Source organism: Ovis canadensis, chromosome 4, assembly GCF_042477335.2.
Source record: "Ovis canadensis isolate MfBH-ARS-UI-01 breed Bighorn chromosome 4, ARS-UI_OviCan_v2, whole genome shotgun sequence".
NCBI lineage: Eukaryota > Metazoa > Chordata > Mammalia > Artiodactyla > Bovidae > Ovis > Ovis canadensis.
In genome coordinates, this window is record NC_091248.1 from 45044624 (window position 1) to 45060067 (window position 15444).

Consider the following 15444-nt stretch of genomic DNA (forward strand, 5'->3'; position numbering starts at 1 on the left):
CTCCTTCAGCCTCATGAAGAGGCTCTTCAGTTCCTCTTTGCTTCCTGCCATTAGAGTGGTATCATCCGCATATCTGAGGGTGTTGATGCTTCTGTTCATGATGCTCTCACAGCGAGTATACTGGAGTGGGCTGCCATTCCCTCCCCCAGTGGAACTCTGCTCTGCATGGCATGGCTCATAGCTTCACTGAGTTACACAAGCCCCTCTGCCACAAGACAGTGCTCCACGAAGGGGGTGTTTCGTTTACCCCTATGTGAAAGTTCCCTCTGCTTGTCCTTCCATTTGGTTCCTACAGGCCTTTGTGTTCCATCTCCCTGGCCTTCAACAGCCTAATGGTCCTGTTAAAGCTTTCTGAACACAGCCATAGTTATAACTGACATCTGTTGAGTATTTACCATCGTCCAGGTACTGTACAGCCTCCCCTAGTGGCTCAGTGGTCAAGAATCTGCCTGCCAATGCAGGAGACATGTGTTCAATCCCTGGGTCGGGAGGATCCCCTGGAGGAGGAAATGGCAACCTACTCCAGCACTGTTGCCTGGGAAATCCCATGAACAGAGGAGCCTAGCAGGCTACAGTCCATGAAGCCGCCAAGAGTTAGACATGCCTGAGCAGCTAAGCAGGCGCGCACACACATGCAGACACTGTACTCTTAGCCATTTATATACATAATCTCTTTTAATCATCATATAACCCAGTAAAGTGGATAATATTATTATTATCTTCCCCGCCTTTTGTATTAGATGAGGGAATGGAATGTGCCTAAAGTGATATATCTGGTCTCTGAATGCTCCCAATCTGGCCCCAGAGCTAGCTGTCATAAGCACCACAGTATTCAGTCGTGTCTGACTCTGTGTGACCCCATGGACTGTAGCCCTCCACACCTCACTGTCCATGGGATTCTCCAGGCAAGAATACTTGAGTGAGTTGCCATGCCCTTCTCCAGGGGATCTTCCCAACCCAGGGATCAAACCCACAATCTCTTATGTCTCCTGCATCGGCAGGTGGGTTCTTTACCACTAGCATCACCTGGGAATCCCACCTCTCAATGGTGGTCAGTAGATATTTGTTGAATAAATGGGAGGGAAGGAGAGATGGAGGGTGAGCACACAGACAAGGTAATGACTGAACAAAAAGTCCCTTTCTTCTCTGAGTTGGACATTCTTCATCTGTACCACATCACATTCAAGAAATTGCAGCCGATGTTGAAGTCCAAGATGGCATAACCTTTCATTAACTGTTAAAGTAGTCAAGTCCTCATTTTATATTCTAGCACACTGGCCATGCTAAAATACAAAGGAATATTTGCCATACTTGTAATTCCTTTGGGGGAAGGGAGTGTATTTTTAATAAACATGCTTCAAGATATTCAAAATATGTATGCTTATGAATTTTAAAGAAAATTACACAGCATAAACAGCTTCCTAATAATAATTTGCATTTTGCAGTGGTTTGCATTTGTCAGTGTGCATTGATATTCAATGAACACATTTAATTCCATCAGCATTCTTGTTCTGGTAGATTTGTATTTCTTGGCGAAGCTATCATACTGAAGCCATCAGTCGGAATATTTATCACTATGAACCCAGGATATGCTGGTCGAACTGAATTACCAGAAAATCTCAAGGCTCTTTTCAGGCAAGTGTTATGCTTTGTGGTTTAGCATCTGGAGCGCTCATGCCACCTAACGTTGCTGGTTTGCACTGTTAAATGATTTGTTTTTACTCAAGAATTTCTATGGAAAACCCCTTATTGTTTTTTTTTGATCCCTTTATAGAGAGAACTTTCACCATGATAAACTAACTCTTGTGAAATATGAAACCAGACCTCAAAATTGTTACATAAAAGTTACATGGTACATTGAACATTTAATACTAGCTCTTATTATATTTATAATGATATTTATTATGAATATAATTTTCACAAAGTATAGACTATTTGGAAAATATGAAACTGAATAAAGAAAAGAATTATTTTATCACCTAGAAATATGATTGTTATATTTTTTCTAGTCTCATAATTCCTGTTTTATGAGTTTAAGTTATTAGATGAGGCATGATTTTCATTTAATTCTCATTTAATGTGTTGACATAAGTAGTTTGTCATATTACTGAAAATTCTTTAGAAATACCATTTCTTTGTAGCTCCAAAATGGTCTGTCCCTTGGCTCATCCATAATCTTCTTAACCATTCCCTATTGTGTGACATGTAGGGCTTGTGTTTTTCTTTTCAGTTCTTTATGATCACAAAATAGCAGGCTGTAAACATCCCTTCACATGAAGCATTATCCTTATTGCAGCTTTATTAGCCAGAATAGATTTCTACATGTAGAATTACTCGGCGAATGGTGACAACCTGCTTTCCAAACATACTCTGCCAGTTGATACGCTTAGGGCAGTCTGTCAGAGCCCCTGTGCTGTTACATCTGAACCCATTCTGTTTGACTCATGTTTTAAATCAGCTTGGTTTCCTGCAGTAAAATGCACCCACCTAAGTATCCAGTTGCTGGAAAAGATGTGGGATGTTTCCGACACCCCTGGAAGTTCTCTTTGAAGTTGATCCCCCATGTCACTGATGTGCTTTCTGTGACTCAAGGTTAAATTTGTCTTTCCTAGAGTTGATGTAAATGAAGCCATGCTGTATGGACTCATTTGTGTCGTCTTCTTTCCTTGAACATTATGACCTGGAGATTTGTCAGAGTCATCCAGGGCATCAGCAGTTTGTTCTTTTTTGCTCCTGTTGGAGAGGCATGATAGCCTCTGGTTGATGCATGTCTCCAGTTTGGGACAATTATGAAGAAAGCTGCTGTGAGCATTCATGTGTAGTCTTCGTGTGAATACGTGTTTCTTGGGGGTAGATATCTATGAGTGGAATTGGTAAGTCAAATGGCAAGTGTATGTTTGAGTTTATTAAAAGCTGCAAATCTGTTTTCTAAGATGGCTGTACCATTTTAGACCCTCACCATCAATACAGAACACTTCTTCTACATTCTTGTAAAAACCTGATATTATCAGTCTTTTTGGCTTTAACCAGCCTGATGAAGAGGAGGAGGTATAGCACTGTGGGTTTACCTTGCATTTCCATGATGGCTCATGATGCTGAGCGTCTTTCCATGTACCTTACTGCCATTCCCGTACCCTCTTTGCGAAGTGCTGTATTCTGCATACAGTTTCTTTGTTGAATACACACATTGCAAGTATTTTCCCCTCCATTTATGACTTCCTTTTTCATTTTCTTAATGGTGTCCATTAAAAATAGTTTTAAATTCAATGAAATATAATTTTCAATTTGTTTCATGGTTTTTAGAAATATCCTAGTTAAGACCATTTGACTCACCACAGGTTGCAAATTTTTTCCACTATGTTTCTTTTAGATATATATATATATTTAAAGTTTTCATCTGACTCCCTTCTCTTTTGTTGATGTGTCAAACTGTATTCATTGATTGCTCAGATACTGCACAGTTCTTCAGCGTTGCATCCCTGAGATAAACTCCACCTGCTCAGGAGATGTTATTTTTATCTGTGTTATTGGATTCAATTTATCACTATTTTGTTGAAGATTTTAAAATCAATGCCGTGAGGGATGTTGGTCTGTAGCATCCTTTCTTGTCATATCTTCATCTGGTTTTGGCACTCAGGTAATGCTGACCCCATGACTGACTTGACATATGTTCCCTTCTCTATTTTCTTCAGAGTTTTGTAGCGTTGGTATTATTTATCCCCTGTTTGATAGAATAAATCAGTGAAGCCTTATATATACTTGGACTTAGATTTTTCTTTGTTGGAATCGTTTTAGTGATCAATTCAGTTTCTTTAATAGATATAGATTTTTTTTCTTGAATTGTCTAAACTGTTGAATTTACTGGCATTAATTTGTTCCTAATATTCTCTTATTATCTCTGGTGATGTCCTGACATCCATGTCTAATAAGGGTAATTTGTATCTTATTTCCATTTGTTTTCTTGATGAGCTGGAGGCTTATCAGTTTTATTTTTTAAAAGTTCTTCCATGTTTGTCAGCTGTGTCTTTGTTCACAGTCTACCTTCAAAATAATATACTACTTCACATAGAACAGAAGAACCTCTGTAGTTTTTAGTGTGATTTCTTTCGACTCTATCAAGCTTAAAATTTGCTTGTCCATCCATCTAGATGTTTAAGTATATTTAATTTGTATTTTCTTTTAATTTTTAGAGTATGACTTTTTAAATGTACTTCATCTATTAAGGTCTTATTTTGGTAGGTAACATGAAATGAGTATTTAAACAGAATTCTTTTCCCCATTATTCAGTTATTCTAATACCCTTTAGTGAATGTCTTTGCTTTCTCATATAATAGCTTTCTCTCCGGCAATTTTATAATGCAATTTAATGCAATAGCAATTTTATAATGTCTCTTTTTCCTTGGAAAAAAAAAAATCTAGAGAATAACTGTCCTGGAAATAAATGTAGTAATTGCAGAATATTTCCATTTGAAAATTATAGATCTTTCCAGTTTTTTTATATTTGTATTCCAGTTCATCTTGTACAGGTTTTCATTTGGGTCTTAAAATTTGGAAATTATTTTGGGAAGTCTTCATAAATTTGGCTTAAATAAGTGCAGCATCAGTTGTGTATGGGACAAGTGTTAATCTCAGCAAAGTGTGAAGGATGATTGGGTAATGCCTGTAGTATTCATGAATGGAGATAGCGTGCCTGAGCCTTAAGTATCATGGCTCCACTGCTTAGCCAGCATGTGGCCTCAGTCGTGTGCTTGTACTGCTCAGAACTCTAGTTTGCACTCAGTAAAGTACAGACAAGAGCAGCTGAGAGAATTAAGTGAGAAAGTGCAGAAAAGCTGTAGCATCCCTTATGGTACGCAGAATACTCATTGAGTATTAGTTGGCAATATTTGTGGAAGTACCAGTTAAACAAATTTGCTAGCCTTTTCTGTCATGTATTTACTTAGAAACTGTGGGGAAAATTGTGGGGCTACTTTAGGTAGAAGTAGTCAATAACATAGATCCAGAGAGACTCGGGAGTTTTTAGGATGATAAATTAGGCATGTGCACAGTAGACCATAATAACGCTTATAAAAACAGATGGGTAAATGTGACTGGGATACAAGCCATAAAATACATGCTTTAAAAAGTCTAAGATTCAGGCTTGTTTACCTATTTACTCTGGCTCCTTCTTGGCATTGAACTTCAGTTGAGTGGAATTTTTTCAAATGTTGCTTTTCATGGCAATTGTCTTATGAGGACTTTTTGAAAGTCCCCCACCCCAAAAAAAGGGAATTTGAAAGTTATTTTTTGGTAAGTTTTCTTCTTAAAAATCTAGTCAAGCTGGCCACAAGCAGTGTTGCAAATGACTAGTGTAAGCTTGTAAGAGCTGATGATTAACTTGTCATGAATTTTGTGAGGTGGTTGTTCAGTACAGGTACTAATAAAAAGCTAAATTATGTGAACTTTTGACTAAATAACATCTGTGAAAGACAAAGATGATAAACACCCAAATTCATGGTTTCTTAGTTAGTTTCCTCTATTTTAGTAACACTTACGCTGTTAGGTTACTTTGTGTCTGTCGTGTGTGTACGGTGGTGTGCAAGCTCATTTCGTGCCAGCTCCACATTCAGTGACACTGTGTTGGTAGATGAAATCAGCCATGGTGGAAGTACTGATTGCTTGAAAGTCAGCAAGTGCCATTTTTGGAGAGTCGTTAACTGTTTACCAGCACAGCACTGGCCACAGATGAAGGCTGACTTCTAGCACAAAACATCACTTACATTTCTGCAGTGACAACTTACAATGGAAGTTTACTGAATGTACTCACAGGTTTCCCTTCAACTCCTACACGTGTGCTTCTGACATTTTCAGATTTTCCACCTTTGTCTATGTATCCAGTAGCTCCTGGGCATTTTTTAGTTGAAGTGAAGGGTCTTGTTAGCTGTGATTGACAGAGTTAATTGTGACCTGCTTGGGAATGGCTAGAATGTGGGTATGCATTAATCACTTGGTTTCAGCAATTTGTACTTATTTCCTTATCACATTTTAAAACAAAATTTCATGTTTACTTTGTAGACCCTGTGCCATGGTGGCCCCAGACATTGAGCTAATCTGTGAAATCCTGTTAGTTGCTGAGGGTTTTGTGGACGCGCGCTCATTAGCCCGCAAATTTATCACACTGTACACACTCTGCCAGGAGCTCCTGTCCAAGCAGGTGAGGGTCTTTTGGTGCTTTTTCCCAGTTGTTACACCCCATTAAAACAGCTTCTGAAGTATGGATGCTGGGTAATTTATCACTCGTATTACAGTTAGATGTTTAGGAATAATTTGATATTTTCCCTTAAATTTTGAAAATCTATGCTTTACAGTTCCTCATGTTAAAAAAATTAAATCCTTGAGACAAATTGGAAGGTTTTATATTTATTTAATACAGTTTTATCAATGGGCTATGTGATTGTTTTTAAATGTTATCAGTGCTATAATTAGATATGAGTTTTATGATGCCTCTCTTTCTTGGTGGGAATGTTATTTTCCGGAGAAAGATGATGGGAGTGTTCATAAGACCCAGGGAAGGCTGATTTTCTGAAGAACCGTCGAGAAGTGTTAAAGAGTTTCTCATTTTGTTGGTAGTTCTTTCTTTGAAGGTAGAGTTGGCTTTTTTGTGTTTATTTTTGCTCGGCAATTCCTTAGTCTCTGAAATGGGCCAAATTTCATATAAAATTATCCCTTGTTGGGATGAAATTTAAAGTCTGAGAGGCAAATGCGTGTGGAAAATGTTGATGACAGTGTCATATGAAGTGAAGCAGTATACCAAACTCTAGATGTGATCTATAGTTTGAGTGTGTTTTATGTATAAAGTGACTGGAAATACATTGTGACTTTTAACATTTGTTTCTGGGTAATAAGATTGTATTTTAGAATTTTTCCTTATTGTTTATGATGATATATACATTTTTTCAATGAAACCATTTTAATTTTATAATGGAAAAATATCAGAAGAAAGCAGTGTTACTGGATCCAGGATACATGTAGTCACAACCATACTGCATTCCCAGTACCATACTTAAACATTTAGTGAGCATTTACTGTATTCAAGTAATAAATTTGTTGCTGATGATGATGAATGGGATAAACACGGAACAAATGAAACACTCAGATTTCTGTCTTAAAAAGATCTATTTAGGAGATTTAGTATACATGACATAAAACTTAGAAAGAAATGGAGGATGAGAAAACATGTCATAGTTTCAAGAAAAAAGGAACCGGTATTTACAGAACAGGGACCGTGTATTATCTTTATTATCTTGATGAAAACACTATGAGCTTAGTCTTATTCGTTCCATTTTACAGATGAGGAAACTGAGTCAATTACCTCTCTGAAGCTCATGAGTAATAAGTGGTGGGAACATGATTTGAATTCAGTCCTTTCTAATCCTTTCTTGGACACCAGCAGCCAAGATTAGAGGAGGAAGATGTTGGGAGTAAAGGCAGAACAGGCAAGGAAAGAATTTTTCAACTCAGAGAAGCCTCAGGGAGGAAATGAGGGGGAAGAAATTCATCCAGGAGAGAAGCTGAGTTAGGGACACAATCCTGATAGTTTTCTAAGCTGTAGGAATAGATTTTAGAAAAATCAGTGGATATTTTTGACTAAAGGAATAACATAATGAAAATGATGAAGATTATTTTAACAGTTGTTTGCGCTGTTGAAATGTTTAGGCATGTCATCAAGTCACCTTTAAAAAAAAATGGAAATATAGTTGATTTACAGTGTTGATGAAATATAGTTGATTTATAGTGTTGAGTTACTATGGTACAGAAGTGATTCAGTTATACACACAAGCACACACACGTGTCTATGTAATCTTTTTCATATTTTTTTCCATTATAGGTTATTAAAGGATGTTGATTATAGTTCTCTGTGCTACAGTAGGACTTTGTTCAGTTTATCTATTTGATATATAGTAATTTGTGTCTTCTAATCTCAGCTCCTATTTCTTACTTCTCCCTCCACCCCTTTCCCTTTGGGTAACTGTAAGTTTGTTTTTCTATGTCTGTGAGTCTGTTTCTGCTTTATAAATAAGCTCATTTGTGTCATATTTTAGATTCAACATGTAAGTGACATCCTGTGAGATTTGTTTTTCTTTGAGTTACTTTACTTAGCGTGATAATCTCAAAGGCCATACATGTTGCTGCAAATGGCATTATTTCATTACTTTTTGTTGCTGAAGTATTCCATTGTGTAAATGCGTGTACACATCTTCTTTATCCGTTCTTCTGTCCGTGGGTAGTCAGTCTGCTTCCTGTATTTGTTATTGTAAATAGTACTGCTGTGGAGTACTAGTATCTTTCATACTTTCTCCTCTTTAATAGTTTTACTGCAGTGACTTACTCCCTCCCCAGTCTCTATGGCCTCCAAATGTTGGTTCTTCCCCCTTCTTTCCCTCCTCAAGCCCTAGTTCTTTCTATATCAGTGGCTTTGAAATGATTTTTGCTGTGACCCACGGTAAAAAATACTTTTTTCTATTGAGACTCAGTATACACACATATGCGCACACACACACGCACCCAGACAACAACCGAAACAGAAATCTTCACCAAGTGCTTCTTCAGTGCACTGTGGTATTTTCCATTGCATTATTTTCTATTTTAATACCAACACAAATGATGGTTGAGACCCACTACATTGATTTTATTATCTACTAATGGATTGAAGGGCGTATTTATACTTACATGTGTTGCTCCACTGCTCACAAGGCTATGACTGGTTTTATTCCCAACAACCTTGTAAAGTGGGTGAATACTTCCATCTGCCTTTTCATAGATGATGATAGTAAGACTTGGAGAGGTTAAATGCCTTTCTCTCAGGCATAGCCAGGAGACATTAGAGAGAAGGGCTGTTTCTGTGTGGTTGTAGATAGAAGGCCATTTATAAACAACCTCTCAGTTGAAGCAGAATGTCTTTCCCGAGGTCCCTGCTCTGTGCATTGCACCACGCTAGGGCCTAGAAGGCAAAAAGGCAACAGAGGATCTGTGCTCCAGGAGCTCAGAGCCCGTGAAGAAATCTTGGGCAGAGATAATGCAAAAGTTTCAAAGTGGTATCGGTTTAATCATTGAATGTATTTTAAAAATACTCTATTGGGCTGAAGTTGGTTTACAGGGTTGTGTTAGTTTCAGGTGTACAGCAAAGCGAATCTGTTATATCCACTCTTTTTTAGATTCCTTTCCCATATAGGCCATTATAGAGTGTTGTGTAGAGTTCTCTGGGCTGTACAGTAGGTCCTTATTAGTTATCTGTTTTATATACAGTAGTGTGTATGCCAATCTCAATCTCCCAATTTATCCCTCCTCCGCTCTTTACCTGCAGGTAACATCATATGGTATCACTGATATGTGGAATCTTAAAAAGGGTTGAAATAAACTTATCTTAAAATAGATATAACTTAACTTAAAATAGAAATAAAGTTACAGATGTAGAAAACAAACTTACAGTTACCAGGGAGTAAGGTGGCCAGATGGATAAATTGGAAGACTGGGATTGACATATATATGCTACTATGTATAACATAGGTAACTAATAAGGACCTGCTGTATGTTGTTATTTAATTGCTAAGTCATGTCCAACTCTTTGTGACCCCATGGAGAGTAGCTCACCAGGCTCCTCTGTCCATGGGATTTTCCACTGGAGTGAGTTGCTATTTCCTTCTCCAGAGGATCTTCCCCACACAGGGATCAAACCTGTGTCTTCTGCACTGCAGGTGAGTTCTTTACCACTGAGCCACTGAATAAGTATACACAGGAAACTCTACTCAATATTCTGTAATGATCTATATGCGAAAATAATCTTAAAAAGAGTAGATACATGTATACATATAACTGACTCATTCTGCTGTATGCTTGAAACTAACACAACATTGTAAATCAACTGTAGTCCAATAAATTTTTTTGTAGAGAGAGAGTAAAGAGGGAGATTAGAGATCCAGGGCCAGGAGGAGATAGAATAGCAGGGCTCCAGGTGGACGAGAGGAGCGTGCTTGTGGTTGGAGGTAAAACGTGGGAGTAATTGTACCCCTGAGTTGGCAAGTTTATTGAGAGAAGAGAGGGAGGTAGGCAGTTGGAGCCTTGGGCAAATACTGCAGCTAAACACCATAGAAAGAAGAGATCTGCTGACAGAGGCAGAGAATCAGGCAAAAGAAACAGGACAGTGAAGGGACATGATTTTTTAAGTTTCAAGGAGGGGAGAAAAATATTACTTTACATTGTCAAGATGCGTGCGTAAGTGAATTCTTATAGCCTTAAGCTCTTCCTTCTGGAATGGAAATCTGAGTCCCTCATAAAATTTTTGAAAGAATGTATTTGTGTTTTGATTTTAGGATCATTATGATTGGGGACTTCGTGCTATTAAATCTGTCTTGGTTGTAGCTGGCTCTCTGAAACGAGGAGATAAAAATAGACCTGAAGATCAGGTACTGCAGTGCTAATATGATTTTGTTGAGTGAATAACTAAATGGCTTCGTACAAAGAAAAGTGTATGTATGGATGGTGGGTTATACATATCACAACTTTAAAAAAGGATCACATCTATTTTTAATACAGGATATTTTAAGGACTGACATCTCTTACGTTATACAAGACCGCACGTATTTTTGAGTAAAAAGGATATGAATATATGAAAGGAAATGTGATTTTATAAGTGCTTTTGAAATATCAGCCACAAAAAGTATTTGGACAGTCATAAACAATTCAGTAATCACTGTTTGATTTTCTCTGAGGAGCATTTAGAAAATCTGATTGAGTTGGGATATTAATCCTAAAAATGTCAATGAAGACATAATCTAATGGAAGAAAGTATGTTCATTTCCTGGGATGGACAGGAAGAAAGCAACAGGAAGGATGCTTGCCCGACACCAATGAAATTTAACCAGTTACTTAGAGAAACAAGGGGATGTTCCAGTCTCCTTCATGGGGAAAAACAATAACATCCACATTGTGCACTTTTCTCTATTAAACAAGTAGTGAGGGTAATTAATATACAGCCTTTGTGTAGATTCAGTATGGCTTGCAATTTTGAAAAAAGGTCTATTCCTTTTAGTTTCTTTTCATGTTAAGGGATATTTATCATATAAATTTCTACTTCTTTTTTTCTAATCTTTCTCTTCCTCTCAGTCACAATTCATGATTGGGTCAAGACTGTCATTTGTTTTCTTGCTATTTCTTGCTATATTTTTATTTTTGTTGGGACACTTACCTCTTTGTGTGAAAGTCATCCTGATGTTCATATTACTGCTTTCAATATCTAAAGCCTTCTTTGGTTTTCAACCAATACAGAAGAAAAACCCAAGCTGAAAATGATCATTCTGAGATTTTCAGAGTATTTTGAATAAAATGATCTGATGGGACTGGTGAATTTATATCCTAGAGTTTGAGGATTACAGAGAGAAGCACCTCAGACCTTGTCTTAAGATCCAGACATTGTCAAGGAAGGGACAGGGCCCTTTGGCTGGCTTTAGTCTGAGGTTACCCATGGTATCAGCAGAGTTCTCTCCTGTTCTGATATGTGACCTTTTAAGCAGTTGCCCTCCCTGTAGATAGAATGCCATTCTAATAGAGAACAGGATCTATCTCATGATGTAGATATGAAAATTAAAAATAACATCTTTAGCTGTTAGACCTTGTATCAGCTTTTTTATGAAAAGTTTTCTGTCTTCCTTTCTAGGTACTCATGAGAGCATTAAGGGACTTCAATATGCCTAAAATAGTGACTGATGACACCTCTGTGTTTTTGGGCCTCATTGGTGACCTGTTTCCATCCCTGGATGTGCCCCGGAGGAGAGCACCCCACTTTGAACAGATGGTCAGGCAGTCCACTGTGGAGCTGCGCCTGCAGCCTGAGGAAAGCTTCATCCTCAAGGTGAAAGGAGAGTTCCCTTGTCATGGCAGCCCTTGGGATATTCAGTGCTCATAACTGCAGTGACGGGATACTCAGCCAAAACATCACCTTACATATTCCACTGACCTTAAGATGCTCTTGATACACATTTACAGCATTCTAATGTGGAAGTCTTTACTAAAGTAAATATAGATATCATCCCATTTGTGAGAAGGTGAACATATACAGATATGATTAAGTCATGGTTTTCAATATGAACAGACTTTTCATTAGTTTATAAAACTCCTTGCTGATGTGCAGCAAAAATTAATTTTGCTATCTTTTGTCTCCATCTTAAGAAAGGGTGGAAGTAATGAAATCATTAGCACATGTTTGTAAGCGGGGAGAAATGTCCATATGTATGACATCATCTGACTTCTCAAAGGCTTGTGCATATGCTTGCTCATTTGGGAGATAGTGAATATACATGAGTGTTGAAATACATAAAGGGCATCTGTTTTAGATGCTTCTGAGGATATGTGATTAGTTATAGATGATATTGGCCATATACTGTTTCTGGTCACAGTTCATGAGTGTTACTAATTTTCAGACTCACTCCTGCCATGTACCAAGTACTTCTGTACTTCACTTCTGTCTGAGCCCGTGACTCATTAACTAATGGTTGTTCTTCATTCTCATCCCCATATTTTGCACTGGGACATCCGGGAGAAACTATACTTTGCACTTGTTATCTCTGAATTTTCCCTGAATATAATGCTGCTGGTGGGGTCTGGCTTGAGTTGTTAAGGAAAGAACTGGGCAAAAATGGATAGATTTTTTTTTTTAAGGAAACTAGTATCTGCTTGTTCGGTCTGTAGGTTGTTCAGCTGGAGGAGCTGTTGGCTGTGCGACACTCTGTCTTCGTCGTTGGAAATGCAGGCACAGGAAAGAGTAAGGTATGGTAAATACCTGTGAGCTTTGAACAAAACTGGCTAAGAGTGGGGCCTACACTCAGTCCTACTTGAGAGTTCCCCTCAGTGAATTTGCTCATAATTTGAGGTTAGAATCTGAGACTCTAATATTGCTCTCTGATCAGTTGACACTCTTTTTCTTTATAATGAGGACGAGGAGAGAGGAATTAGTAGAACACTGCACTCAAGGAAAGTAAATAAAGGAAGACTGGGCTTTCCACGTGAGATAGCATCCTATTCACACATTGAGATGTATGCCCTCCTGTCTTATGCATCTTTCAGTAATATACCTGAATTCTTTTGTCCAAAGTAAACATATTGAGAGACTCTAGAATAAGATACCCAGATTACAAGATTGGTTTTGCCCTACCCACATTTGTCAAAACTATTTTCTGATATTTTCCAAGTTTATCCTAGTTTCTCTTTCCCATATCACTGAGAAAAGCCCAAATACTTTTCTTCAATATCACTCTCTAGAGGGCCAAAGCAAAACTTGAAAAGCAATGGAGAAGCAAAAGCCGCGTTTTTGAGGCACCTGTTACACGCTGTGCTGGGTGCACGATGTGTGATTTACTCTGTACAATGATGAGCGTCCACGGCTGTTATTATCCCCATTTTTAGTTCACTGCTTGATTTTGTTTGGTCTTACTGACGGTCCTGGAAACATACTCTCTTTGTTTGGCAGACGGTATAGGCAGAACTGCATGTGTTTTAATTGAGGGTGCTTGGGTAGAAACGTATTTAGTAACCGGTGACTAAAAATAAGTGTAGTGCGCACATGAGACTTCAGGGCGTGAATGTCTATAGAACTTGCCAATGTTTAGATCAGACTCAAAGTGTACACTTGTAAAGGGAGGCGCTGTATAGGGCTTTTTCTAGTGAAAAATGTAATAATGGAAATATTAAAGTAGATAACTAACTGATAGACCTGTAATTATTTTGTTAGAGTAAGTTTCAGATATGGGCTATGGTGAGAGGAAGGATAAAGTTAAATTCTGTCATTTTCAGTAGATTAATGGTTTCTAGAAATAGAAGGTTAATATTCCTAAGACATTCAGTTTCTTTCCTCCAGGCTTCGCTGATTGTTTCTGTTCTATTCAACCTTTACTTAAGCCGATAGAACTAGAGCACCAAAGCTTGGGGCCATATTATTTAGCAACATAGTATTCTGAAGTATTTGGCAATTGTCTGTCAGTCCTTTAAACTCCTGTGAGGACATAAGGATGATAATATCTAAAATAAAAGCCATGGCTTTTCAGAGAAAGCAAACAAGGATAGTTGGGTCGATATTTGGGTTAAGGCATCTTGGGTTAACCCATCTGTTTGAGTTCATTAAACAGATATGTATTACTGTTAAGTCACTTCAGTCGTGTTCGACTCTGTGAGACCCCATAGATGGCAGCCCACCAGGCTCCCCCGTCCCTGGGATTCTCCAGGCAAGAACACTGGAGTGGGTTGCCATTTCCTTCTCCAGTGCATGAAAGTGAAAAGTGAAAGTGAAGTTGCTCAGTTGTGTCCAACTCTTAGCAACCCCATGGACTGCAGCCCACCAGGCTCCTCCATCCATGGGTTATATGTATTAAGTGCAGATTTTATTTTCTTGGTCTCCAAAATCACTGTGGACAGTGACTGCAGCCATGAAATTAAAAGAGGCTTGCTCCTTGGAAGGAACACTATGACAAACCTAGGCATATTAAAAAGCAGAGACATCAGTTTGCCAACAAAGGTCCGTATAGTCAAAGCTATGGTTTTTCCAATAGTCATGTATGGATGTGAGAGTTGGACCATAAAGAAGGCTGAGCACCGAAGAATTGATGCTTTTGAACTGTGGTGTTGGAGAAGACTCTTGAGAGTCCCTTGGACTGCAAGGAGATCCAACCAGTCCATTCTGAAGGAAACCAACCCTGAATATTCATTGAAAAGACTGAAATGCTGAAGCTGAAGCTTCACTACTTTGACCACCCGATACAGAGAGCCAACTCACTGGAAAAGACCCTGATGCTGGCAATGATTGAAGGCTGGAGGAGAAGGGGACGACAGAGGATGGCGAAGTTGGATAGCGTGACTGAGTCAATGGACATGAGAGTGAGCAAACCCAGGAGATAGTGAAGGACAGGAAAGCCTGGCATACTGCAGACCATGGGGTTGAAAAGAGTCGGACACTAAGCGACTGAACAGCAAAATGGCGTTAAGCATCTATTCTGTGAATTCCTAGCCTCAACGCTTCTTTTCCTCTATTACCTAGATCAGAGTTTCTCAGCTTCAGCACCATTGACATTTGGATCTGCTAAGTCATTGTCTTGGGGGCCGGCCTGTCATTGCAGAATATTGAGCAGCATCCCTGGCCTCTGCCCACAAGATGCCCAGCAGCAGGTCCTCCTCCCTCGGGTCAAGAGAGTCTCCTGTTGAGAACTTACTGCTCTCAGTCACCAGTTCTCACAGTACAGCTAGACAAACATCATAGGCATCACCTCGGACCTTGTTAGAACTCAAATCAGTCCTACCTGAGACCTACTAAATTAGAAACAGACTGGGTCTGTTAGTCTGCTTTAATACGTTTTATGCACTTTGGATGCAGGCTAAATTTTAAGAACCATCTAAATAATATAGACAGAGTAGATGTTAACA

The 15444-nt window shown here is 38.6% G+C and overlaps 1 protein-coding gene across 1 annotated transcript in view; it reads left to right on the forward strand.

Moving 5' to 3' along the window:
- DNAH11 (dynein axonemal heavy chain 11) overlaps positions 1-15444 on the forward strand; it is a 357148-nt gene that overhangs the window by 130650 nt on the left and 211054 nt on the right. The window contains exons 35-39 of the mRNA XM_069587639.1: positions 1519-1635; positions 6055-6193; positions 10350-10442; positions 11693-11887; positions 12724-12801. Coding sequence (XP_069443740.1) covers positions 1519-1635; positions 6055-6193; positions 10350-10442; positions 11693-11887; positions 12724-12801 — 622 coding nt within the window. The remainder of the gene's footprint in view (positions 1-1518; positions 1636-6054; positions 6194-10349; positions 10443-11692; positions 11888-12723; positions 12802-15444) is intronic.